At 45.6% G+C, this 27,824-nt stretch overlaps 2 protein-coding genes across 3 annotated transcripts in view; one reads left to right on the top strand and one right to left on the bottom strand.

Annotated features, from left to right (window-relative positions):
- Positions 1–8,387: 8,387 nt before the first annotated feature.
- Mest (mesoderm specific transcript) lies at positions 8,388–20,364 on the top strand. The gene is made up of 12 exons (XM_052719306.1): positions 8,388–8,681; positions 11,235–11,389; positions 12,836–12,915; positions 13,289–13,366; positions 13,468–13,604; positions 13,768–13,826; positions 15,036–15,076; positions 15,526–15,596; positions 15,745–15,846; positions 17,052–17,128; positions 17,948–18,011; positions 18,878–20,364. The coding sequence occupies exons 1-12, from the start codon at positions 8,656–8,658 to the stop codon at positions 18,993–18,995; spliced, it is 1,008 nt and encodes a 335-aa protein (XP_052575266.1). The 5' UTR covers positions 8,388–8,655; the 3' UTR covers positions 18,996–20,364.
- Copg2 (COPI coat complex subunit gamma 2) overlaps positions 20,309–27,824 on the bottom strand; it is a 123,742-nt gene continuing 116,226 nt past the window's right edge. For both annotated transcript variants that reach the window (XM_052719304.1, XM_052719303.1), the window contains 4 exons: positions 22,403–22,500; positions 21,630–21,768; positions 21,279–21,377; positions 20,309–20,867 (listed from right to left, as the gene is read on the bottom strand). In XM_052719304.1, coding sequence (XP_052575264.1) covers positions 20,737–20,867; positions 21,279–21,377; positions 21,630–21,768; positions 22,403–22,500 — 467 coding nt within the window. In that variant the 3' untranslated portion in view covers positions 20,309–20,736. The remainder of the gene's footprint in view (positions 20,868–21,278; positions 21,378–21,629; positions 21,769–22,402; positions 22,501–27,824) is intronic.

Consider the following 27,824-nt stretch of genomic DNA (forward strand, 5'->3'; position numbering starts at 1 on the left):
AGAACGGAAAGTGAGGACTAAGCATCCATTCAGCCCTCCTCCTCCTCTGTCAGTTTTTCTGTATATTTAGGGGCCAAGTACCAGGAGAGAGGAGGGTGTGGGTGAGGAGGCAGCTTAATGGGGCGGCAGGGGACACCCTCCTAAGATATTCAAATTTAAATCTAAAACCAACCAAACCTTTCAGAGGAACAGATTTGTCCCTGGGACCCGCTCTGTCACCCCCCCCCCCCCAGCCCCAGGGTTTTACAGGCATTCCTGATACATGACCGAAGTTATTCCTGCTATCAGAATTACATACTGATACTATATTTAACAACATGGACCATACGTGCTTTCCTGCACGTATTACAATGTACAGGCTGCTTTGAATTTTGCTCTCTCACACAACACTGAGAAGCTTGGCATCTTAGAGGACCCCTTCACTTGTACCCTATAAATGGACATTGAAGTCATTTCCAGTTTAGAACAAAAAAAAAAATTTCCTAAATAATGCAGTATTGTTCAAACTTGGACACATGCCAGGGAGCAAACGTGTAGGATAATTTGACCAAGTGATATTGCTGGGTCCATTTTGATAGTGCCAAACTATCCTCCGAAGAAAGATGGACCTATTGAATTTTACCAACAGTGTTCCTCTGTTTAACTTCGAACACCCTCCCACCCCCGCCATGCGTCTCATTAGTGGTTGCCATCGGAATGACAGCTCCCTTCCACCACGGCTCTGGGGATGGATGGGGGTGGGGGGGTGGGCAGAGGGAACACCTCACAGACATTTTCTATTTGTTGAAAAACGGAGGAACATAAATATGTTTTGCCTAAAGTTAATGGCCTGTGGTAAAGAATGTCGATTTTCAAGCAACCTTCCATGTCGTTTGGCTGGGGAAACAGTGGGGCAGTCTGCTAGACACCTGGCATCAGTTGGGATTTCGGAAGGAGGTGGGCCTTAGCGGGCTGTGCCAGCAGAGCTGGTCCCAGGCCTCCCCCTTGCCTCTCACTTGATGTACACATCACTGTGTTTGTACTTGGCTCTTTCTTCTACCAGAGAGGGAGGACCCGGGACTGGGGGATGGGAATGTGCTCTTCTGTCCTGGAGTTTGATGTCCCTACTTGGACTTCCAGTTGCATCTGGAACTTCCTTTTCGTACAGGTCCATGGCAGCATAGGTTTCCATGATCTCTTCCACACGTTTGATGCTCTGGTATCTTTTGGTACAGTTCCAGTTCTGGAAAATTCTATCATGAGACCACTGGGTGCCATCTAATTTCCTTGCCACTCTCCCTGTTCCCTGGGGGATCTCACTTGATACTCCCTTAGAATTTTGATCACAGCCACACTAAATAATCTATCATTATGCTTCTCTGTTTCCCCAGCACTGGGTTGAGAGCTAGTTATCTTAGTGACAACAGTAATTGTGGTAATCTAGTGTTTCCTGGATGCCAGGCACATTAGTGTCCCCCATGAACTCAGACCTCACCACATTTTGGTATCTCCATCTCTGGCAACTTCTTGAACATTCTAGTGATTTTCTCTGTTCTCTAACTTACCCATAAGTTTTGGGGAAAACAACACCACCACCAACAAATAAGACATAATTGTTTTGAATCATGACATCCCTTAGCAAAAATATCCATCACATTTATTAAGATCCGAAACTATGAGTAATAACAGGGCTGTTTTCTCATTAAGCCTGTCATCAAGACTGTCAGCTTTAGCGTCTGTGCCATCAGTTTAAGGTTAGAACCCTCTATGGCCATCCACTGGAGGTAGAATTGCTGTGCGATTTCCCCTGAAGAGAGAAATCAAACTGCAACACTAGTACCATTAGGAAATGACTCCCCCCAATTCTCCTAAATTCTTTGATGAGTAGATAAACATGGTTAGATTGAATTGGATTCAAAGCCTACCCGGCAATTTACCAGTCTTGAAATCTTGGCTGGAATTCTCAGACTTTCAAAGCCTCAGTTGTCTTATTGGTAAATATAAAGGTATAGACAGGGTCTGGTACAAAAATGATCAACAGTGTTTTGCTATTCTTCATTCTTGTCATCCTTATAAAATATTGGGTGGACAGTAGAGACACAAATAAATGACATGGTCCCTTGACTTTAAGGAGTTCAGATATAGTAGGGGAGACAAAGCAGATCTCCAAATATCTCAAGAGAATGTGGTAGGTGCATCTATTGAAGCCTGCCTGAGGCACAGTGGAAGGAGGAAGATGTTTCTTTAGGAAGGCAGACAAGAGATACAGTAACTAAACTGACTTTTGATAAATGAATATGGTTTTTTTAAAAAAGGTAGACACAGTGGGAAAGGATACATTTGATTAGGGCAGAGGACCTGTGTGAAAGCATGGAGAAAAAAACCTGCTTGGTATTTTTGATCAGTAATGGTTGGTCAGATTATGAAATGTCGGAGCTCAGACAACTAGGAGGGCAAGACAGAGGATTTCAGAGGGAGAGGCAAGGGCCAGATTTTGAAGGGTTTTTGCATGAAACATTTTGTATGCCAATCTGAAGAGGTTGGATTTAACATCAGTAACACATCTTAAGAAGAAAAGAGAGGCCATCAGATTTTCACTTTAGAAAAATCACTTTGGCAGGTTTGCCAACGAGGAACTAGAAAAGGTGTGATGGTGGAGGCCTGGGAGCCAATTAGGAAGCAAAGGTCCAGGTGAAAGGTGAGGAGGCCTGAGCTAAGAAAAACGGTGGTAGCAATGGAGGGGTAGCAGGGAAATTCAAGAGGGACTTGGGAGGTAAACTGAAAAGAAACTTGTGCATGGAAGATTGGTGGTACTCAAGACAGGATACCGAAGGAGGCAGAGAACGTGGATGGGTCAGTTTGCAGTGTGGGAAAAAGGGGGCGGAGATAGGGCGATGAGTTTAACCTAGACTTTGTTGAGTATGAAATGTTTGTTACCTACTTAAAGATGAACAGAGGTCTTGATTAACTGTATAGACGCGGGGTCAGAGGCTAGGGTTGGAGCTGCAGACATGGGAGTCTTGAGGGTAACTATGATGGAAGACTCACCAAGATGGCGCCATAGTCAATAACTATCAAAACACTGCTTCCTTGGCCTTCGCTTGTAATGGTCGAACGTAGAAAGTACTCAGGTGAGGCCCCACAGGACCTTATTTCCGGTTATCCATTGCCAGGGAGTGTCAAGGGGCGGCCTGCCATTTCATCCCCTTTGCAACAGGTGGCGCTGGGCCTGGCGGGAAGAAGGCGCCAGCAATGCTGGGCTGGGGGAGGTGGGCTAGTGCGCCGAGCTGGAGACGCTCTAGCCAGAGCCCAGCATTCAGTGGCCTGGCCCAGAAGATCCTGGGAACCGGGCTAAGAGGAGACCAAACCTCTGGTCCCAGGAAGTGCATGTGCACCCTCCCTCCCCCCCATCTCGGGGGTCCTGTAGGACAGGTCTTATCTGAACCAGGTAGGAGGAGGGCCGGCCCCACTTTCTCCTTTGCAGTCCGCCCCAAGAGTGAGACTGAGTCCTCTCGGGGAAGGTGGACCTCGTCTGTCCTGGCACCACGGGGAATGACAATGGCATGAGGGCGTGGGCACTCTCACAAGGACAGGTTCCCTCCACCCCCCACCCCAGTCCTGTGGCTGCACCTCCCCTGGAGGGAACACAAAACTCTCCTGGCCGCTGAGCCGACTCCCTCCTGCACCTCGCCTGTTAAGCTGGAGAGGGCCAGACTCTGCGGGTGCCGGGTGCGGATGCAGGTGCGGGTGGGTGCCCGGGGTAGGGAAGACACATGGAAATAGCTGAAGGGTGGAGAGCGAGGCCTGGGCAGCCAGGGAGATGGGGTGTGTAGGCTGCTGGGGACGAAGGGCCCTGAGACAGAACTGCTGGTGGTGTGTGTGCATGGGGCCCGGTGCAGGGCCAGGAGCAGGACAGCTGAGAAAGGTCCAAGGAGGCAACCCAAAACACCTGCCCCCGGCTCTGCTCATGGGAGCTGGAGGAAAACCCTAACGTGAAAGATAGCAAAAAAAAAAAAAGGAGCAAGGGGGCCGGAGGAAGCGATGACGACGGTGTCGGGGTCGAACGCGGTAGTCTTCCTTCCCAGGCAGCTGGGAAAAGAACGCCTGCTTGCTTGAAAGTAGCTGCTCCTTAGAGGGCCTGTGGCGAGCAGCAAATGAGATAATGTGTGTGAGAAGGGCAAAGAGCTGTGAAAATGCAAGATCCTATTAGTTAATTAGAATCTTTCAGGCCTGCTGATGTTTGAGTGGCTAAGATGGCCTCTACCGGCAGCGGAGTAGAGGGCTTCGGTAGTTCCGGGTTTGGGATTATGGGAGGTGTGGAGTAAAGGGTGTGTAAGGATTGTTTAGGGGTACTCTAGGAAAGGCTGCTGTCTGCCCTTTAGGTTCCTCTTATTTCATTATTTGGCTTCGATATCATTCCCTCCTCTACCACTCATGTTAGGAGCTCTTCCCTGCTTTTTTTTTTTTTAACCTCAAAAAGAGTCTGAAAAGGGAGGAAGATATCACTTAGGAATATATTAAGATACATTGGGTCCAGCAGGGGGGTGGGCAAAACAAACTGAAGGAATTATCAATAAACTCATAGCAACCTCTCCCCCACCCCTCCATGTGTCTACTATTCCTAAGTGAATCTGGGGCTCAGGATCGTGACTGTGTCACCGAGTGGTAAAAACCCTCAAAGGCCATTCATTGAGCTAAAGACCAGGACCTTACGTACCTGCTGCCAGCTTGCCAAGTCCCTAGTGACAAGGAGCTTGTCACGAGCCACTCAGCCCTCTAGCAGGGTTGGACTGTTGGAAAATTCTTTATGCTGAATGGATTTCTGTTTCTGTGCTGTTTGCTCTCATTGGAGCCATATGGAATAAAATGCCTAACGCTGCTTCCACAAATATTTGAAGACTGTGAACACATTTCCTCCTTCCACTCACTCCACAAGGCTCCTTTTCTTTCGACTAAACATGCCCAGTTATTTCAAAGAGCGAGGCAGTGTGGGGCAGAGGAAAGAATGCCAGCTCTGGAGCCAGCCGCATCTGTGGTCAGCCCCCTGCTCCTCCGCGTTAGCGCGCGATACCTGGACCTGCAGAATCTTTTTCAGGGTGAATGGAAATTCTCACCTAGCCGGTTCCTGTGGAGATGGGGGGTACATTGCGTGATACATATGCTCATAGTAGGAACTTCAGTATACTAGCTGCTCTGTCTTGAGTCGCATGATTTATAGAGCATTTTAGTTTTACCCCGAATACATTAGTGTGTGTCTAAATGCCTCTTAATATCTACTCTGAAAAGCGGAATAAAATAGTCTCAGTGGGGTTTGATGAGCAAAATAGCACAGGATTAGGTTATTCTGGGTATATCTCCATAACTCCAGACACAGTAGATTTTGTTTTCTAATCCCCCCCCAAAAAAAACCCCGTTTCTCACAGACCCAATGAAACCTTTTTAAAAAAGCAAGTAAAGCCCTAAATCTCTTTAACCAAGTGTTACTGTTCAAATGAGTTTGTCCCATTCTGCACTTTTCTAGTTTATTCAAATCAGTGACGATGGCTTTAGAAAGTGGCTCTAGGTGCTGTTGTCTATAAGCATCCTTGTATTTGTCTTCCTGTTACAGCGCTTAAAATGGGGTTAGAAAAATGATGACTGAACCTACGGTAGAAGCCGGGCTGGTTTCTTACTGCTTGCTGTTGTGAGACCGTAAACGAAGACGTTTCTACGCTGATTTTTGCACAAATCTGAGGTGCTGTTATGTTGTGAACCCCTGTTAGAAAAGGAATGTGAAGGGAATGTCCGACAAGCTGCTGGCCGGGAACTCTGCTGCGGGTCACGTCCGCCAAGATAGTTAGTGCCTGTTTGGAAGAAGGGGGGAACCAGCGGCAAACTCGGTAGCCGACTCTTCATTTATGAAGTTTCATGTTTTCTCAGGTGCTCCCAGGGCTTTTAGAACGGAGGTCAGATTCTCCCCGCTGTGGAGGAAGCTCCCTCTAGAAATCAGTCAGTCCTGGTTGGAAGATTTCCTAACCCTTTGGACGTTAGAAAGCAAAGCTTTCCCCAGCCTTAGTTGGTCCCCAGCAGTGTGCGTGTTCCTCGGCTCTTGCCTTTGTGTCGGAGCGTTATCAGCTTTCTCGGTCTAACCGAGTTCTGTAGTCCACGCCGTTTCAACGGCGTCCCACCCTTTGCCACCCAGGTTATTCCTCTTCCTCCTGAGCAGGGAGGATTTCCCGGGCCTGGGCTGGATTGCTTTTGTGGTTCAGTGCTTTCACTGACTTTCTTTCCCTCGGGGGCTTAAACGTGCCCGCCCCCACGACCCTCTTGTTCCATGTGGGTAGACTGTTCCCCGGCCTTCAGAATGAGATCCTTTGTGGGGCACTCAGTCCATTAATTAGAAAATTGCCTTCATCTTCGATGCTGGTGCTTCGGCCTAGTGAGAATGAAAGTGGAATTGTTTGTAAGGCTCAAAGGTTCCATTGACAGCAAATATGAAAAAAATATATAATGCAGAAGCTTTCCGCACGGGCAGTTGTTAAAATCAGAATGCCTTTACTCTATAGAAAACACTAGTTCAAATTTTGCTAAGTAATTTGGCCTTTAAAAGGTTTGGTGGTTAGTTAATGTAGGTAGGTAATCCTCTACTTGTAAAGGTACTAATTTAAATTGCGGTCTTAGAGGGTTTTTAAATACATCTGCAGCTTTTCATTTAGGACAAATTCCACATTCCTTCCGATGAACTACTCTTTCTGGTCCCCCTCTCCCCCCGCCCTCCAATCAGTGCTGGCGCCCAAAGGAAACACTTTTTTTTTTTTTTTTTTTTAAACCAAAGGTTACGCGGTATGGAGCCCCCAGTGCTTTGCGAAAGCCGTCCCCTCGGGCTGGAATGTTCTTTGTCTCTGGTAAATGTCTATTCATCACTCAAGACAACCCCTTCCTCCCTCCCCTTAATTACTTCCTCCCCTGTGCGCCCTCAAATTCTTGAACTTATTCATGCGGTATTTGTTAGGGGCCTGCTTTGTTGCCCACCCCATGGCGGGATCTGGAATACAAAAGGTGAATGAAACATGGGTTCAGACTTTGAGGATCTTAGGCTGGGAAAGAGGGGCCGACCTGTTAGAAAATGTTCTGAAATCAAGAAGAAAATGTATAAAGTGCCACCCTTCCATCCTTCACTCACTTTGTAACCCCGTGCATCGCCCGCGGAGGTTCAGCACAACCCTTTAGTTCATGCCATCCCCGAAGAAGTATGCCCTGGACCGCGTTATGCGTTCTGATGACCCTCTCTCAGGTGCTGGCACTTTCAGTGTCTGCTGGGTGGCCCCAACTCCGGGAGCGTGGTTAGATGCCCACAGGTTAGATGCCCACAGGTTAGATGCCGCAGGTTCAGCTGACCCACTGCGGTCCTCTGGCTGAATCTTGCTGGCCTGTATGGCCGGTCTTGGATGCCTCAAAGCCAGAGCTGCTGCAAACTAGGCGCCGAAGAGAGACCTGCAGCGCCCCCACTGGGCCAGCCTGCACCGTGTCCCTAGCTCGTGCCTGAGCTGTTAGAATTTCAGCGTGCAGCTCCCAACAGCACACGGGCACCACGATGCTCGGCACTTGGCGAAGGTGTGAGAGATGCCTTTTTAAAAAAAGGATTATGGATTAAAAAAAAAAATCTGTAGTTTTACCCACACCTCTAGGGTGTTTGCATTGTGATTGTACTGCGCATAAATAAAGGAGGCTTGTGCGCCTGATGAGCGGTCCCCCGCGCTGCTCCAGTTGGGTGCTGCGGCAGCTTCTGGCATGCCGACCACGTCGTGCTGCTGCAAAGGAAGCGTCCTGGTGCCACCCTGGTGATGGTGGTGACTTGGGCCCGCTTTATGTGGTTGTGGCCCTTCCATGACTGTGTCCACATAGCCCAGAGGAAATAACAGAAGTTGTTCATTCCCTAGCCCTTAAGTGTGTCCTTCCTTCATTGTTACCATGGGTAAAGGGCTCGGGGTTGCCGCGCTCTGGTGGTCCACGTTTTTCGGACTCGTAGTCACTCCTAGGACTCAGCACCCACTTACAATGTAGAAAGAAATGGGTGCCACAGTGAAAACCCTATCCCTGAGGTGATTTATGCCTAACAACCACCTTCTGGGGCTGCGGACCTGTGCGTGGTCCAAGGGAAGGGTCGGGAGGGTCTCAGGCATTTGCCATCTTTGCCTGAGGCATTATCACACGGGAAAGGGTTTCTTCAGCAGAATGTGGGGTTCAGGACTAGAGATCTGGCGAGGAAAGAGGGGATCGGTACCCCGGGAGGCGCCCACGAGAGAGGCCCCCCTTCTCTGCAGCGGTGGGGAGGGGCTCTGCGGCGGGAGCGGGAAGGAGGGACACTGCAGCACGGTGGGCGGGCCAGGGGCGGGGCTCAGTGGGCTTTTAAAGCCGGTGCCGCTCGCTCCGCTCTGCCGCGGCCACCAGCACATCCCGGTGCATCTTTGCTGGCGCAGCAGCCCTCCTCTGCGGCAGCCGCGCCTCGCCAAACGGCGCAGTGCTGCAGGCTCGCCCGAGTGGCCGCTCGCCGCCACCGCCTCTGCCGCTGCCGCGGGCCGCCCTGTGCGGACCGTGGGCTGCGCCGACGCCACCTCCGATCCTGTGCGGTTGTGGGCGCCTCGGCGCGCCCGGTGCTCCGCAATCCTGCGGCGGGCGGCCTGGGATAATGCGGCCATGGTGCGCCGAGAACGCTTGCGCAGGTGGGTGCTGCCGGCCGTGCCGCGAGGGGGGTGTGGCCGGCCCGACTCGGTGTGGGTGCCGCGGCCACCCCGGAGCTGCCCGCGGCAAAATCCTCACCAAAAGGTGGCCGCGCTGCCCCGACTGAAAGGTAGTCGCTCGGCCCGAACTTGGGATCGCCCTCGCTGGTGATTTTTTTAAGAACCCGGGGTCAATTGCGTGAGATTTAGGAAATTTAGGATCTCCGTATTACCCTGGGAATTAGGGGTTTTTGTCAGGGTCTTGGCTGTGGTGTGATTTAGGAGGTGGTGGTGGCGCGATTTGGGATTTGTGTACCCCGGAAACGCCCCGGTGCGTTCTAAGATTTGTAGAGCTGGTCATTGTTGTGGCGTGACTTAGGATTTCTAGACCCTGGTGCGTGATCGAGGAGCCGAGATTGCCGCGCGCGACTTAAGATTTCCAGGTTCTGGCATCGCGGTGGCGTAGATACCGCATAGGTGTGACTGGACCTTGCCGCGCTGTGCGACCGCGGCAGTAAGTGTTGTTCCGAAGCCAGAAATGGGACCCTCGGGAGGCCGGGCACACGGCCAGACTGTTAAAATGTTATGAGAAATGTTTCCTTCGTTTTGTGGGTTCACAGCGTGGTTTTCGCTGAGAAGTGGTCAAATGGGCCGGTTTGGTGGTATTAGATAAATGCGTTTTTACATCATTTACAGAAATAAGAAATCACGGCACGTAAAGTTTGTTTCGAGAGTGTGCTGAATTTTTAATCTAAAGCATGGCGCCATCAGATAATGGGGATTTGACTTAAAAATATGTATTTAACCCTTTCTCCTGATTGCCAGTTTGCTTGACCACTGAAAAGTGTTAAATGTTGGGGGGGGGTACTTTTACCAAGGCAACTAAGACTGAGAACGGGGGGGTTGCCCCCCCTTTCCTGAGTGGAGGAGGTGCACGTACGGACGTGGGTGTGGCACCTCGGTTCCCCTGCGAGCGGGCGGGAAGCCCCTGCTCCTGCCGTAGCCCCCCCCCCCCCCCCCCCCCCCCCCCCCCCCGTCTTCTGCTGAGTCACTGCGATTCAGTCGGAGACCTGCACGGATGCCCCGGAGGCCACGTGAAAATGTACGAACAGGTAACAGGACCAAATGGTACTGAGGAAAACAACCAAGCAAATCAAAATGAACAATAACAACAAAAAAACCCCAAACCTAACACGTTTGTTATTTGCCTTTCAAGGAGGTTCGGCGGCAAAGCCCGTTACGGATCACAGACTGCGATAAAACCATCATGTTCTGGCACTGTTCCAGTCATTTCTAGTATTGCCTTGAAAGGTAGAACCAAGCCATTGTGGCTGTTTATTGGACAGAGACTTTGGAGGGTGAAAAAAAATACCCAGAGTCCAAGCGCAGTCTGAAGTTCAGGCAGGCAGTTGAGGTTTCTTCAAGGGGTGTTGGTTTTTCCCCTACCACGTCAGGTTTATTGTTAGAGTTAAAAAAAAAAAAGCCACCCTTCCCCCCAAAAAGCCAGTTTCGTGAGGTTGCAGGTAAGGTGTCATAGGGCGTTCTTATAAACGGAGTCCACGAGGACTCTGGCAGTGACGTTTGTTTTACCTGTAGCTGTCTTCCTGACATCTCTAGTTTCAGTTTAGGATGCATTATCCCATTTTGTCTAGGGAACCCTCTCCTTGGTGACCATGGCAAGTCACAAATAGAGGAAATGGTTTCTAATCCCGCTTTAATTCTTGCCTCCAGTATAGATAATTGATCTGGACCTTCAGAATTCGGGTGTAGCAAGCTGGGGGCACAAATCTGTGCTTTCCTTCCACAGACAAAACCAAGTCCTGAGTGCTAGGTGTGTGGGTGGGGTCTTAATTTAAAAAAGGGAATTGCCTCAAGAGTCTGCTAAGAAAGCAAAAATATAATCTGCTGCCCAGACTTCTAAGAGATTAGATATTCAGGGTCAGGGCAAAGCTGCTTACTGGATGTGAAGTGCTGCAGCTATCTGGCTCTCATTCCCCACCCCTCCGCCCCCCCTCCCCCCAACTCCCACCCCCGGCCCTCCTCCCTCCTTCCCCACCCCCGCCCTCCTCCCCGCTCGTCCCTCCTCCCCCGCCCCGCCCCTCCTCCCCTTCCCGCCCACCTCCTCCCTCCTCCCCGCCCATCTCCTCCCCCGCCCCTTCTCCCCTCCCCGCCCATCTCCCTCCTCCCCCTCCCCACCCCGTCCCTCCACCTCCCACCCCGCCCCGCCCACCCACTCCCGCCCCACCCATCAGTTTCTTAGCCCAAATCCAGACAGTAGTGCCAAATGGGTCTTCACTTGGCCAGAGGGTATGTATTAAAAAATCAAGAGCAGCTCTCTGCTTAAGAACATGTAATAGGTTACATATATGCTTGAGGATCACATATGGTGAGTGCCAAACAATAGAGACGTTTATCACACTTTCTTGGTAAACTTTTCTGCCATGGCCACATGGGGTGGAATCAAAGTATTTACCTCATGGTGTCCAAGTTTCCCACCCCATGTTCCGTTTTGATTTTTGGAAATGTACAATGTTACCTTGGCTGCTTTTCCCACAGGATGAGGGAGTGGTGGGTCCAAGTGGGGCTGCTGGCCGTGCCCTTGCTGGCTGCGTACCTGCACATCCCACCTCCTCAGCTCTCCCCTGCTCTGCACTCATGGAAGACGTCGGGCAAGTTTTTCACCTACAAGGGACTTCGCATCTTCTACCAAGGTGAGAACTGGACTGTTGGAGAATCCCAAGGACATGGGTCATGTAGGTCCCAGATGAGGTCCTTATTTTGTGTCCCTTGGTCTCTGTTGCTCCATAGTGACAGAGGGGAGTAACCCCGTTTGTATAGGGTGTACCTGAAATAATGGACTAATTCCCTTCATTCTTCTGAGAGCAGGGGAGTCAGCAGAGGAGGGAGGGGCGGGATGGGTGGGTGGGGCTGTACCTGGTGTAGTAAGTTTCTTCCAGCTCCATCTGACACTAGTTTTCTCATGAGCTCCCCCTAGTGTCAGGTAACGTGTATATTTAGAGACCTTTCCACACCTTTGTTCCCCACCCCCGCCCATTCCCACATGTCATTTTATTATTTTCCATGATTTGTTATATGTAGCTAAACCTGATAAGATTTACTGGGGATTATTAGGACTGCTACTTAATTACCACACTCAAGGCATTCTGTTATATTTTTAACCTTCGTTATCTTCATTTTTTCATTTAATCACAACAGCACTTGGAGATAGGTGCCATTAATCTCATTTTATAGGTGAAGAGACTGAGAACCAGATTGGAAAAGATATCTTTTGGGCGGGGGTCAAGAGCAATAACGAAAAATGTTTGTTTTTCGTAAACCGTTTTTCATTATTGCTCCTGACCTCCTCTCATTTGTTATATACAGTCCGGTAAGTATGAAGACTTCTTATGTTGGCTGGTTGGTTCTTTCCCAGAACTAATATTAACTAATATTACTTGTGTAGATTCTTCAGGCTAAGTACAGTACATGATATTGTGATTGCTAATTAAATAATTTTTGAAAACTTATTACCAAAATTTTATGCCATTGACAGTATTAATTTAAATTCAGTACTGTGGCAAGGTAGTCTGTTGTTTGACTAATTTGAAAGATGTCACATACAGAAGAAAGTTCCTGTTCCTATTAGCCCATTTTTGTAGCGGGTAGGATTTCGTAAGTTTGTTTCAGAGTTGGGTGTGTCTGCTCTACTTGATAGAGTACGGACTCAGGCGCCCCAGTGGTAAGAACTGTCAGATCATAGGAAATATGATAAAGTAGGGATAAGGTACAAAGACTCTTTCATTTTGCTGTGATTATAACGTTTTAATTGGCTTTACTTTTTTATTTAACTGGTTTACTATTTACTAAATGAAAAATAATTTGCATTTTAATATTAATAACTAAAACATGGGAATGTCTCTCAAAAATTTAAGTGATAATGAGTAAACTGTTTCCAGAATTTTCATGTAAAGTGTGCCATTTACAATTTAAAATACTGGTAAGAGGAAGCTCCTCTTATCTGAAGTATTGTAAGCTTGCACTTTAAAGAGCATTTTAGTAGCATTAATTTGGTCTTATCCTTTGTACTGAATTTGATTTTGGCGTCTTCGAGGCTACTTTGCAGGGAGTTTGCCTGATTTCTCTTCTCCTCCTCCTAGATTCCGCCGGTGTTGTTGGAAGCCCTGAGATAGTTGTGCTTTTACATGGCTTTCCAACATCCAGCTACGATTGGTACAAGGTAATGAAGTTTGGTTTCTAGGTCCTGTCATGTCCTAAAAACTCAAACCCTAGAATTTTTTTATTTTTGTCAGCCCTAGAAGGCTCTTGCATATTTGAACTGCTTGATAAAAATCTCATTAAATGTAGAATTGCTTTTCATGTCCTATAAGGGAGTAAAAAATTGGCTGTCCCCAAGTTAAAGGCTGGAGTTATACTCTCAATATATATGCTAGGAATCACCCCTTATCCCAGAGGATCACCAGGCCTGTGGTGGTTTCATGATATTTTTTCACGTTATCTAAGCTGACATACAGGCATGAGTCTCGTGGGCTGCTGTGGGCAGGGCAGTGGCACGTGAGAGCAGAGTACATGTCATGCTTGCTTTCTTACAGATCTGGGAAGGTCTGACCCTAAGGTTTCATCGAGTGATTGCCCTTGACTTCTTAGGCTTTGGCTTCAGTGACAAACCGGTAAGCAGCAGCTAGGCGGGGGCCGGGATGGGCGGGGTGGCTATGGATGTACGTCAGGCTCTGGTGACGTCATGCTGTGTCTCTGGATTTCCTTTCCTTAGCGACCACATCAGTATTCCATATTTGAGCAAGCGAGCATCGTGGAGTCCCTTCTTCGTCACCTGGGACTCCAGAACCGCAGAATCAACCTGCTGTCTCATGACTATGGAGATATTGTTGCTCAGGAGCTGTTGTACAGGTCAGTGAGACCAGACTTCTGTCCTTGGCACAGGTGTCAGGAGCTTAAGATGACGGGAAGTCCAACTGTTTTGGGATCTTCAAACCTCTGAGGGTTGTCTGCAGCCTCCTGCATGGGTGCCAGTTGCTCAGCTACATATGTGTTTCTTCTTGCCCTGTTACAGGTACAAGCAGAATCGATCTGGCCGGCTTACCATAAAGAGTCTCTGTCTGTCAAACGGAGGTAATTGCCTTGGTGGAGGTGGAAAGTGGGATGTAGCCTAGAAAAACCACCTTTTAAGTCATAAAGACATCTAAGGGTAATCTTATATTATGAGCAGACACTAGACATAGGGCCATGAATAGTTTTGATAGTTGATGGCATTTATAGAAGACATGTTTTCAAACATACAGAAAATAAAAGGATAACCAAGGGGGTTGTGGCAAGATAACTCAGTGGTTGAGGGTGCTTGCTGCCAAGTCTGTCAATATGAATTTGATTCTGGAACCCACACTGTTGAAGGAGAGAGCTGACTCCTCTGACCTCTGCACATGTGTCTTGGCACCCATGTACACATGAACACAATAAATAAATGGTTTTGTTTTGTTCTGTTTTTTAAAAAAGAGCTGGGTATGGTGGTGGATGCCTTTAATCCCAGTACTTGGGAAGCAGAGGTAGGCAGATCTCTGAGTTCAAAGCCAGCCTGATCTATGTAACGAGTTCTAGGACAGCCAGGACTACACAAAGAAACCCTGTCCCCCAAACAAAAACAAACAAAAAGGACGACCACAAATGTGGTCCTGTTGATCTGGCTGGTAAGCTGCCTTAGTAAACTCTTAATGGGTGACAGTGCCAGGTGTCAGCTGGGAATGAATGAGTGTTCTCTGGAGTTTATTTTTCTTTGTCATTGAGGAGCTCACTGATCCAGAAATGCCCAAATGCCCCTACCTGAATGTCTTGAGGGTGGCTTGGAAGAAGACTAGTGGCTCTGTCCCAGTATCAGTGCAAAAGAAACGAAGTCATTTTCTTTTCCTGGAACCGACTTACCAAGAAGCACACACACAAGTGTGTTTGCAGACCAGCTCATTACCGCACTGTGTACTCTGAGCACTGGGAGGAGGTGCTGAAGGGAGTTTAGACCTAGGCATCAATGCATTATGGAAGAGCACATGAATTACATGAAAGAATTCCAGTGTGTTGTAATTTGACTGCCAAACAGAGAATCTCACAGAAATGAGCAGTATAGTCATTCCTCAGCTTGGTACACATATATGCAGTTCTGTGCTGAGTGTAAGTTGTTAGGCAATGCACAGCTATTTTTATTCATAATTCTGTTTTGGCAGTGAAAGCCTCAAATTTAGTAACCATGACTAGGGTGATTAATTTCTGGTAATGGCTGTGCTTTTAACTTAGAGTTGTTGGGAAATGACTAAGAAGTCTCTTTGTCCACAGGTATCTTTCCTGAGACCCACCGTCCTCTTCTTCTCCAAAAGGTTGGCAGCTCCACTGCATAGCTCCTCAGTTCAGATGTCTGTGACATTAAACACACAAACAAACCTAGGACCTTTTAAGGGCCATACCTGCACTGACAAGCCAGACTACTGAAATCTTCATTATTATGAATTCACATTAAAGTTCATTTTTCTCTCCTTAGTCAAATAAAGCAGGCTCTCTTACATAAAACCAAACATTTCTGAGAAATAGGAGATGAATATTTAGAGAAATACAACTATATGAAGATCTTTGTCATAAGTATGATGTTTAAATAAATTGAGATCCTAGGCTAAACTTGATGATTTCATCAGTTACATTTAGGGATGATACATTTTTTTTCAGAAGATGATATGGCTAAGTTCTATGTTATCTGGTGTAAAACATTTTGTCTTGAGGAGCTGTCAGCTTCTCTGGATCCTTGATTTTTACTTTCACTTCTTATCTGCAGCTCCTCAAAGATGGAGGTGTGCTCTCACCTATCCTCACAAGGCTCATGAACTTCTTTGTGTTCTCTCGAGGGTAAGTCATCATCGAAGACTGAGTGTGAGCTGTGAACTTTCTGAACGGGCCAAGGGGCAGACAGTATGGCCTTCTGAGGTCCTAGTTCTGTCTGGTGCTCTGAATTCCTTCCACACGTCTGACCTTCCTGCATTTGTACCCTTTTCAGTCTCACTCCAGTCTTCGGACCATATACTCGACCCTCTGAGAGTGAGCTGTGGGACATGTGGGCTGGGATCCGCAACAATGATGGGAACTTGGTCATTGATAGGTAAGACCTTGCTCTAGGCCCCAGCAAGCTCTCTTGGAGAGAGAGGCAGGTGCAAGGTTATAGTCTGCTCCTTGCTGGCTTACTCCATGTCACAACAAGGCTGGTTAGGGATTATGAGGCAAGCCTGAAACAGTCCTGCTCTGTGTTTTCCAACAAAGAAATCAAGCACAGGGTAAACTTTACTCCTAAAGCATTTGGCACAGAGAATGTGGACAAATAGTTGCAAATCTTAGTGCTTAGTTGCATGAAAATGACTCAATGACTTTGACATATCCTTCTTTAGACTTTTGGTTAATATTAAATATTTCAGAATGTTTTAATCATAGTTTTGAAAGGAGCCTATCTGTCTCTTAAGTACAAAGCTCTTCCTTTGCCTGTTTCTCCAGTAACAACATGGTTTGAGAAGCAAGGCTTTGGTTTAGATGAGACTGTAGCTGTTTCCTTGGAGAGACTGGGAGACGGTAACATATGCATCGCTCCTTTTGCCAGCTGCTCTGACTCCCTGTGTTGTAACTGCTGGCTTTGCTGTGAACTCTGTATGAGAGGCATTCCTCCCTCCCTATCCTAACCCACACGATCCTTAATATAGTTTTTAAAAATATTAATCAAACTGAAAAACAAGCATGCCTTTCTTCTCCTGTTTTGCCTTACTAACTGCCCCGGAGTTAGGGAGAGCAGTCAGACTGCCGTCTGGGCTGCAATGTGGCTGGTGGCCACTTCTAGAGCAGGAAGAGTTCTCAACTCCATGGTGAGATGAAGTACAGTGATCGAGCCCTGATCCCAGAAATTTCTACACTGGCACTTTTAGAGGTGGCTATCAACTCAGAGATTATGTGGTTTGGTTTTAGTTTCAAATGATGAATTTAAGTTAAAAAAAAAAAGTGCTTTCTCAGCCACAGAGCTAGTTAGTAGTAGTGGAATCAAAACTGGATTCTTAGACCCAGGTTTTAAATTATGTACACTCCAAACCAACTGTAATCCTTCAGAAGATCTCATTTCCTGCTTAATAAATGCAAAGAACCATCAGTGCTCATGTTGACAGTCACCTTTGTGTCTACATGGTAGTTAACACAATGGATGAAGTAGGCTAGCTATTCCTGGGCCCCAAAGCTGCTTCTGTGTGAGGACACTTCTCTGTGGCCTCTGAAACTGCACTGATAATAGTTCTTGCTCCGCTCTTGCTGACTCACCTGTGCTGTATGTAGTCTTTTACAGTACATCAATCAAAGGAAGAAATTCAGAAGACGCTGGGTGGGAGCACTTGCTTCTGTGACCATCCCCAGTGAGTATCTGTGTGTAGTCTTCTGTCACTTCTGGACAGGGACCCTTGGGGAATAGTGACTTAACATAATTACCACTCATAAAATCTCAATGCAGGGTTGCCAGGGTTAGCAAGTAAAAACATGCATCCAAGTCAATCTGAGTTTTACATAAAAAAATAGCTACTTTTAGTATAAGTATGTGCTATGAAATATTTAGGACATACTTTTTACCCGTATCCCCCGTACTGAAACTCACAGAGATCCGAGTGCCAGGATTAAAGGCGTATGCCACCACTGCCCTGCTAACTGCCCAGTCTTTATTCACTGGCAATCCTATTCCAAACACCTGGAATGCCAGAGTGAGGGTGTAAGGCACTGAGGTACTACTACAGATGGAGCTGGTATGGCTTACCTGCTATGGTAAATATGAACTGTTGGGACAGCAAGATACCGGGCTGTCCCCTCTTCCACATAAAAGGGAATTAGCACAGATCACTAACCTCACATACTAGTGGTCAAGATGTCAGAGGGCAGTTACAACAGAGGGAGCTCCGGAGGATGATGATTCTAGCTACACTTCTGGAAAGATCTTGAAAGTGCGCTTATTCCTTTGGGTTCAGAGTTCAGAAGAGCAAGAAGGGACCACGCAGTTCTATGTAGAAGACTGACTGCTTGTTCTCTAAGTTCTTTATAGCTCATTTAATAAGAATGGTTTCTACCATAAAATTTTTATTCACAGATTTTTTTTTTTTTTTAAAATAACGGGAGGGAGGTTAGTTTGAGGGTGGTACTAGGAGCATAGATGGGAGTTGTTAGAAATGCCTTCTTCTCTCTCCTAGTTCATTTTATCTATGGGCCGTTGGATCCTATAAATCCCTATCCAGAGTTTCTGGAGCTGTACAGGTGAGTCCTCCTCAGAGGCCTTTGTTTTGTTAGTATTTCATCCTGACAGGGTTGTTGGCACTCTATTATTGCCTCTGACCTCCCTGGAAACATACAGTAAATAGACCTAGTTAGGGACAGGAAACCTTATTCTCACCAAAGTAGAAAGATCAAGAGATTGGGTTACACCTTCTCGGGATTCATACATCGGGATTCATACATCCTTTTTTCACTGTCGTGGCTGTTATCATATTCCTAAGTATAGAGGAAAGGGGAAAAAACCTTTATGTGAGCCAAACATCTTAAGAAATGTGTTAGTCTGACTGTAAAGCCAGTTCACTGACCTCAACTGAGCAGACTTCAGTGAGCAGTTATGAACAGTTCACTATGAAAAATGCTTTTTCATTTTTCATGGGTTGTTACTCAGAAGGTGCTGGAATATGAAATCTTGACTGTCACGTAAGAATGTTCCATACCTTCATGTGCCCTAGTAGATACGCTCTGGCAATCCACAGCTTGCTTACAGTTTTAAACATCACTCATGAGATTAAGGAGGTTCTCTGTCTATCTTTGCTTGGGCAGCGAGCTGCTGAGTGAGCACCTGTTGTTGCTTCTCTAAGGAGCTGGAAGTCATGACTTTTTGAAGACTGTTACAGAAGTGTTGTATTTGCAAGATGTTGTCTGTTGTGTTCTGAACAATTGAACCAGTTTAAGTGGAACTGGCAAGTTTATCTGGCTGAGGTATAGTTCCCAAGTAGGAGATGAATAAGCTTTGTTTGCTCCTTCCAGTGTGGTATGTCTACAGGGGCATTTACGGGGCTTCCCATCACTTACATCCTCTCATCCTCCAGCCTTAAGTTCACCTCCATGCTGTTCTCTTCCACTAGGAAAACGCTGCCGCGGTCCACAGTGTCGATTCTGGATGACCACATTAGCCACTACCCACAGCTAGAGGATCCCATGGGCTTCTTGAATGCATATATGGGCTTCATCAACTCCTTCTGAGCTGGAAAGAGTAGCTTCCCTGTATTAATTACTCCCCATTCTCGTATCTGTGTGTATTCCACTTAGAAATGCCCAAAAGAGGTCCTGGCAATCAAATACTATTCTTTCATAAAGTCCATTTTATTCACATTGGTGAACAAATTATAGAAAATAGGCAGCCAAAACTCCAAGGATGACATGATAATCCATCTCTCATTTTATTCTCTAAAGGGTGACATGATATTCCTCCCCTCATTATTACTGTGAAATCTGACCAAGTGTACGGATCTACTGTTGTTTTGTGTTATTAGAACATTCTGATGAACAACACTTCTCAATTATGCAGAAAAACAGCATTGGAAATTCTTTTTCATAAAATACTTAAAAAAAAATCCCCCCCCCCCCATTTCTGTGGACTTTGCTGAAATATTTAGAAATGCTAACTTCTGGCCCAACCCTAATTGGAATCCTGTAGTAAAGAGTGAGGGAGGAGCTTGCTTATATCCCCTTCAAGCTCTCTATACCACACAGCTATGAGAAGGAATATCTTGTCACACCTTACATTTAGTTTCATCAGCTGCTTCTAATTATTGACATTTTGTTGAAACAGACATTGGCTTAGCGGGCTGGGGACGTAGCTCAGTGGTAGTGTGTCTGCCTAGCAAGCTAAAACCCAGCTTGGGTTCAATCCCCAGCACTGCCCCCCCCTCAAAAAAATACTCACCAAAGTAGAATCATTGGCATAAATGATACAGTGTTCTGAATATGCTTTTAAGGCTGATTAGCATACTCAAGTGTGTAGTTTATAGGGGTATTAAAACAGTTGGCCTGTACTTGCTAGAGTAGAGAACCTCATCACACATATAATTTGTAAATAAACAGATTCTGATTATTTACAGAATTCCTAAAACCACAAGGTATTAACCAGTTGCATCTGTGCCCGAGATTGACTGTTACTGGCTAGGAAGTCCAAGCCGAGCAGTAAATAACAGCCTGCCTCCTCGCATCAGAGCTTAGGTGCATGCTCCTTGAGGGCTGGAGTGGAGTGGAGGGGCCACTGTAACAGCCACATGGCCACGAACTCCTTAGGATGATGGCTGCTTAGCATCCCACTGGCTGTTCAGAAAGGCTTTCTCATGTAACTCAGCAACTCCTATACTGAGAGACTGGCAAGTCCCCAGACACTTAAGAACAAATGCTGAAAGACCTAAGCGCAAATGGTGCTGAATACTTTTTTAAGCAACAGTTTTAACTGTCTTAGTTAAAGCAGCATTATTGATTATTTTAAATTCATTTTTTAAAATTAGAAATTTCAAGTATAGCAACTTTGAAACTGGAATGAATGAGTGTTTATTTTCTATTAATAAAAACAAACTGTGACAAAAATGGATTCCGGCTTCCCCTCCCCCTCCACCCTTCTGGGACAAAATTTTCCAACATTGCCAAGAGTTTTCACACATTAAAAAAATGCATATAATGATGCCAAGCAGCTGTAGAATAGCATACATAGATAGTATCTGGTTTTCAAGATCATTCAAAGCTGCATTGTCATACCAAAGCTGAACAAGTGAGACAATGAGAAGGGATGAACACTAAAATCCATGCACAAGACAAATATTTGCTTGATCTGCTGGCTCAGGGCCAAACATTGGATTTGCTTCTTCAAAGTCTATTAATCTTTAAGTGTGATTCTGGGAAATTCATGCCACTAAAAATCCACCAATAGGGAGAGCATAGCCACATCACCTTTCCCAGCAAGAACCTATCCCACAGAAGCCAAGATAACATCCACAGGTGTTCTCTCTTTGCTTCTCACAGTCACCTGCATGGTCACTCCATCTGCCAAGGCCAGCCTAGACCGCACTAATAAGTCACAGCCACCTCTGTATACACCTGAGAGAAGAAAGTTAGGAAAAGTATATTAAGAACTTCAAATAAGCCCTGACTAATGGAATTTGTCATGTTTTGCCTGTACCTCCTTTCTATTATTTTAGTTTCACATTGGTAGAAATTTACAGGAAACGAATCCTACAAATAATCCCACTTTTTAAATGTTCTTATGAAAGCCAGGAATATGGGTGGTATTGAGTATCACTGACTTAGTGTACTCAGGGAGTGGTGCTGGCAGCTGTTAGAGATTCCAGTATTTTCGGCCAGATGTGCCTCCTCAAAGAATAACTAAGGAGAGCCTGTAAAGGTCTCCAATGTTGAGTGACAGACAGCAGCAGGGCAGGGAGTGCCTATTCACACCCCTTCCTTTGAAACTCTACACTTTCAAAGGGAAAGCTGATGGGAATTTCTTACCTGCCAGATACAGGGAGTGGGAATTCTTATTCTCAGGTACTTTGTCTGATCTCTCACATGGCTGCATGCCCAGAAATGTGATGATGTTGTTGACAGCCTCTGTTGAGAAAGTTGATGTAACAGGTTAGAAGAGTTAAACATGAGGGTCGGCCCCTGCTCCAGGATGTCCTAGGGAGCTGTAGCTGCAGAGAAATGGCTGACTGGGTCAGATGATGAAGACGGAGCTGGTTTTGAGTAGATGAATTAAATTAAAACACACGCAACAGGAAGGAGTCCCTCTGCAACTGCATGCACGCTTCCTGGATTGTATAACGGCCCCAGGCAGCTCACTGGCGGCAAAACTCTTCTCACCTTCAAGGGTTTTTGTAGAGCTAAGGGCAAAGGTTTCTTCTTTCTCAAAGGCGTCTCCCACCTCTTCCCAGGCAGCAGCAAAGTTAGGTTTTAGTACCTTCTGAATATGGTCAGACACAGTCACTTCGAGATCTTCCAGCTAGTGGACAATAAGCAGGGGTCAGTAAATAAAAGTCCTTTTGAGTCTACAACAAAAATAGAAGGAGCTGATCATTCATCATCATGTCTACAAACCATGCAAAGGGCCTGAAGGAAGTTCTTCCTCACTCCTGTGGCCTGGGCGAGCCTGATGCTATAGATTCTAGTTCAGATGAGCAAGAGTCAAGTCAATGTAGGTGGAGTGCCAATGGCCCTATGGTGCACAGTAGTCCTATTGCCACATTTGGAGCCCTAGTTGAGGCCATACAGCACCTTCTAAACCTGACACTCCACCCCTCCTTTCTGTCAAAACTTTTCAGTCCCTGACTTGCCAATATTAGAACCAAACAAACAAAAAGTTGCTGAAATAAAACCAAAACCTCCTTTATAAACAAACTCAATCACATTAAAAATGATGCAATTATCTTAGTGATTCCCATTAAAAGAGAAAAAAAAAGTGAATTTCTTTGCTTTAGTTATAAAGTGCTCCATTTAAATTCTGGCATGATACAATTCCATTACAGAGAGGGTTAGTCTAGGTCCCATGAGTTTTGTCAGATGTTTCTAGAAAAATGCTCTTGTGATTAGAAGTCATTTAATGTTGCAAAAGTACAGGGTCTGAAGGGAAGACTCACCACATATTCATCATCATATCCATCTTCGTCTGGAACTCCAGTGTTAGGGTCACAATCCCGGACTGTAAACTTCATGGTACAGCTAAAGGTGCCTGCAACTGGAGGGAAGGGCAGGTGAATGTACATGAGTGGACAGGACAAGCACATTTCCATCATTACTGAGGAAGCACCGCCTGTGCTCAGCATTGTGTTCCACATTTCAAGTGTTAACATATGCATACCCTGTTCTAAGGTAGTAGAGTTCCTGATGCAGCTTGCAAGCTGGTCAAAAAGTCAGTTTCACAAGTATGATTTGAAAATATTTCTGTGCTGTAGACTAGAAGAGTACACAGAAGAGATGACCTGAGCACACTGTTTTTGTGTTGATGTGAAGACAGCAGGGGAGATATTTTGGGGGGACTTTTTGTCATGCTGGTCAAAAGGGCCAATATTTTGAAAAATGAAAGAGCCACTGATGCTGTAGGACACAACAAAGCAAAAACTGCTGACAGCAAAGCACACAGATCATCAGATTAATACTGACCAAGTACACAGTTGCAATGCTGTCTTTAGATTGTGGATTTAGTGGATCCACAGAACACCAGAATAAACTACTCCTAAGTCAACTTTCAACATGCAGTGAGTAGATGAAAATGAGGTTTTACTATTGGTAAAGTCTGTTTCAAAATGGAAAAGCAAGTAGGCACTGTACGTTTCAGATGACTGACAGAATTAAGTAAGAAATGAATAATAATAAATTGACACAATTTGGGAAAGTGAAAGAGAGAACTTGGCCAGCATGAATGGAGGAAAGGCATCTATGGTCTAATCAGGAGTCTGGAAAAGGCTTATGTGCACAAAATACTAGAAACTGGAACATTAGAAAGCTGTTTTGGGGTATGAGCAAGAGAAGAAAGGAGACTCAAATGTAAGCATGATAGTATGGGCAATAAGAGGTATTTGTTCAGTCCATCTGTCCGTCCGTCCGTCCGTCTGTCCGGCCACCCATCCACCCATCCATCCATCCATCCAATCACCCACCCACCCATCCCACTGACATTTAAGTAAAGGTATAAGGCAATGTAGTAGACACAAAAATGAGTTAGATATGACCTCTGTTTCCAAAGCCGATTGTCTAGGAGTTAAATTAGTGTGATTATATATATGATTAATCTATTCATGACACTACAATTCAATGCCATAGATTCTTTAGTACAAATTTTAATAGAGTGCTATGTGAAGTTGCAGGATTAGGAGCCTGGGGATAAATTGAAGAGAGACAAAATGAATGATAGAGTAGACCACAGACTGGGGCAGACTAGTTAGATATGATGTAGAAGCCAAGAGAGAAGGCATTTAAAAGTACTGAGGATGTGACACCTAGGAATGGATTGAGGAGGAATATGTGAATGACACCTTTGTGGCACATTTTTTAATTAAATGATTTGGTTGATACAATGAGGACTTTCAGGGAACCTTCCAAGAGCTCCATTAAAAGCCAGTGGTAGTAATGCATCAGTAAAGCTAAAGAAGAGACAGACACTGAGAGACAAGAGGGCAGGGCAGAGGGACCCTTCCAGGGCAAGAGCACAACTTCACTATCATAACGATTACAGCTTCATCAAACAGGAAAGGCAAAAACCAAAAGGAGCAAAGAAAACAAAACCTGAAGACCTCTGTTAAAGAGGCTTAAAAAATGAAGCATATTTTGTAAGGACTGGCTAAAAATGAGAGTCAGCTGCTAAGGAGACAGTATGAAAAGAATACAGAATTGGAAAAAACATCAATGCTGGAAGCTAAATAGGGAGAGGGATGTACAGCTGGGCTGGGGACAGAGTGTGTAGTAAGCACATGTCAGGGTGGAAAGTTGAAGTTAATCACTGAGGGGAAGACTGGCAAAAAAAAGAAGAGATACAGATCTGAAGAGATTCCTAGGTAGTTGAAGGAAAGGATGTGCCACGAGAGCAAAAAGGAGAGGGTTAAAGGAACGGATCTGCAATAGGCTGCCTGTAATGATCCACAGAGGTCTAGACTGAGCTGAGAACACAGTACACAGGAAGTTAAGGATGAAGTGTTACCCGGTGAATGTAAAAAAGAAAGAAAAAAATGAGTGATGGAGATGGATGTTACTTAGCAGATAGTGCTGAATCCATGGGAACACTACACACAGAACAGGAGGGATGCTGAAAACTAAGGCCATCTCTAGATTAAAGGTGGAACAACAGTACAGAATTATCAACATTAAAGTTAACCACAGATGTAAAAGAGCCAGCACTAAGGAATGACAGACATCAAATGAGAGTTAAGACTATTCGTGGGCCTCAAATCAGGAAGGAATGAAAATAAGAGGTAGATGCCGGGCGGTGGTGGCGCACGCCTTTAATCCCAGCACTTGGGAGGCAGAGCCAGGCGGATCTCTGTGAGTTCGAGGCCAGCCTGGGCTACCAAGTAAGTTCCAGGAAAAGGCGCAAAGCTACGCAGAGAAACCCTGTCTCGAAAAAAACCAAAAAAAAAAAAAAAAATAAGAGGTAGACTGGAAGCAAAGGGAAGGAAAACATGCCTCTTAGAGGACCAACAAGCAGAGAAAGTGGAGAATAAAGATTTCAAATGCAAAGTCCTGTCAGAGCTCAATGTAAATCTACTTGGTCACATTTGGGCATTAGAGACCATGGCGAACAGTATGAGGAAGAAGGACCTGAACAGGAAGGGTTGGAGGGAAATTGGAGGATTTGGTTGTTATGGCAGGGAAAGTTTACTGATTAAGATGCCACAGTGCTGGTAGAAAGTGGCTGGTGACAACTTTATGGAGACACTAGGATGACTTAGTGGAGGGTGTGGGCAGGTAGCTTGTCCTGAGAATAGACTACTATTACAAGATGGAGAATGAGTAAAGATTATGAGGAAGCAAATACATCTCAAGAATTCTGCATCCATGTTGACTACAGTGCAGGTGGAAATGGAAAAGATGACAGATGCAGATTATTGCATAGTGCACCATTAAAACTGCTGATATGCTTTGTGGATCTTGGCCGACTCTGAGTGACATACTTAGGGAGCCTTGTATGAAAGTATCACAGAGAAGACAGGTTGGAATCTGAAAAAGAAAAAAGTAAGTAGCATTTTGAGTGGAAGGACAGAGTGAGTACAAAGGGTGGGTAGGGAAGGGCATTGTAGAGGGCCAAAATGGGGAATGCTGAAGAAAAATGACTGAGTTGAATTTGTAGGAGAGAAACTGTGTTATGCTAGATTGCAACCAAAGATGGAGAGAAGACTGTGGCTATGAAACAGTGTTATGAAGGAGTATCATCTGCTAGTTTCTCCTTGAATGGCATCTGAAGCCACCAATATGACTCACAGACATAAGGGTTGAGGAGTATAAATGGGATGGCTCTGAGCTATGGCCAATTGCAGGAAGCCTCTCCAAGTCTGGACTAAACCATATTGTACTGACCATCATGGTTGAGGAGGAGGAGGAGAGAGACTGGGAGTTATCTGAAGGGGAGTTAACGGTAGGAGCAGCATGGCAGATAGCTTGGTAATGGTAGTTCCCAGAACGGAACCTGTGAGACTGAAATAATGAGGGTCTCAGGCTGGCTGTCGGATCTTCAAGCCAGACTTCCCAAAGTGGCATACATATGCACTGGGAGAAGAGTGAGGCATTAAATTAGGGGAGGCTTTGGTGGGTGTTTTCATTCAAAGGGACAGGAAGGAAGAGATGGACTATGCTGGACGTTGATGAAATGACACCAGGACAAGTCTCTGAATAGTGTGTCCACAGAATGGATGAGTAATATTGGGAGAGAGTGGCTGAAGAGTATGATGGGAACCCAACTCAAAAGTAAAACTTCATTTTTATTTCCAAGGAGAAATGGGGGATGGACATACATATAATTAAGACATAGGAGTACAAATTGATACATGTGTGCCATATAGAGTGCTGCACCAAAGTTCCTCTGCTGTACGAAGGGTTTTTGTTCTTGTTTTGGAAGAGGGGAGACATCTAGAGAGAGAGAACCTGGCTTGTTCAGGAGGAACACAGGTGGTTTCTACCAGAGGGCTGATCCTGTTTTAGGACAAGCCAGAGAGCGAGGAGGGAGGGAGTGGGAAACAACAGGTGAAAATAAATAACGGCAGGCACTGTCCGGGAGGAGAAACCCCTTATTTGGGTCACAGGACATGAAGAAGAAAGGTTAATGCCCCAAAGGAACTCTGAAACCTAGAGAATGATTCCGATGAGAGAGACCATGGAGCCATAGAGGTTTCCAGAACTAAACTCTGATCACAATGAGGACTGCACAGAAAAGAGAGCAGGAAGGAGTGAGTGCTGGAGTCAACTTGTTCTTGATGCCCGGGTGTGAACTTGGTAACTTAAGGGCTTGGTGGAAGGAAAGGTAAGAGCAGTGTTTCTTAACTGTGTTCTAAGTATACAGTCACAGCCCTACTGAACCCGAAATTCAGGTGGGCTCAGCAGGTCAGATGAGGCATGCAGAATGTTTAAGATATGGTAGGGAGAGACAGGAAAGTTGGAGGCTGGATTGGCTGGGGATTGTTAAAGGAGAGTTGGAGGCTGGATTGGCTGGGGATTGTTAAAGAATCTTGTAGAGCCAACTGATGGTGAGAGAAGTGAGACACAATCCGGAGAACATAAATATGGGGTGGGTGTGCTTGAATGGAGATCAAGTCAGCCAACTGAGGTGGTTTAGAACACAAGGTTTAGAGTGTCAAAAACGACAGGCCAGAAAGAGGAATGCAAGTATTACTAGCTCTGTAGTACACAGTCTAAAAGTAGTTAGCATGTAAAGCTCTTGTACACACACCACCACCACCACCACCACCACCACCACCACCACCACCACCACCATGTGCTTAGGAAGCCTTGTACCAGTTAGTTACACTCAGATGCTAATGCTAATGATTCCCTTGTACATAAGCCTGCTTGGGGTAGTATAGTTTTTTTTTTTTTTTTTAATGGCCATAGTACTTATCAGTAGGTTCATTTCCTATGACCAAGGACCGTAAAAAAAATGCTGTGAAATATTCCTGTCATCTTCCCAATAATATGGGTGAGATAACTCAAGAAACTCATCAGTTGGTAAGTAAATATTTCCAAAATATTTATTTATATTCTATGTATTTAATATGTAAGGTATTACAACTTGTTACTTATGTTAAAAATACCACTGTTTCATCCTATAGTATGAGTATGGGATCATTTTGTACTACATAAAAATGTGTCTCTTATTGAACACTGCATGTAAAATAATTGGATAACTGTCCTTAAACATGGTTTGTACTGTAAAATAGTCTTAAAATTTTTCATTATCATTTTAATGGTGGTTTGAAAATGTGCTTTTTTCCCCCCCAAAAGGGAGCTGGATGAAGGCCTTTTCAAACTCAGAATGTAGTGTATTTACTATAAAAAGAGTGTGTGTATGGGGGGGGG

The sequence above is a fragment of the Peromyscus californicus genome, unplaced genomic scaffold, assembly GCF_007827085.1.
Source record: "Peromyscus californicus insignis strain IS unplaced genomic scaffold, ASM782708v3 Scaffold_6__1_contigs__length_162567912, whole genome shotgun sequence".
Lineage (NCBI taxonomy): Eukaryota > Metazoa > Chordata > Mammalia > Rodentia > Cricetidae > Peromyscus > Peromyscus californicus.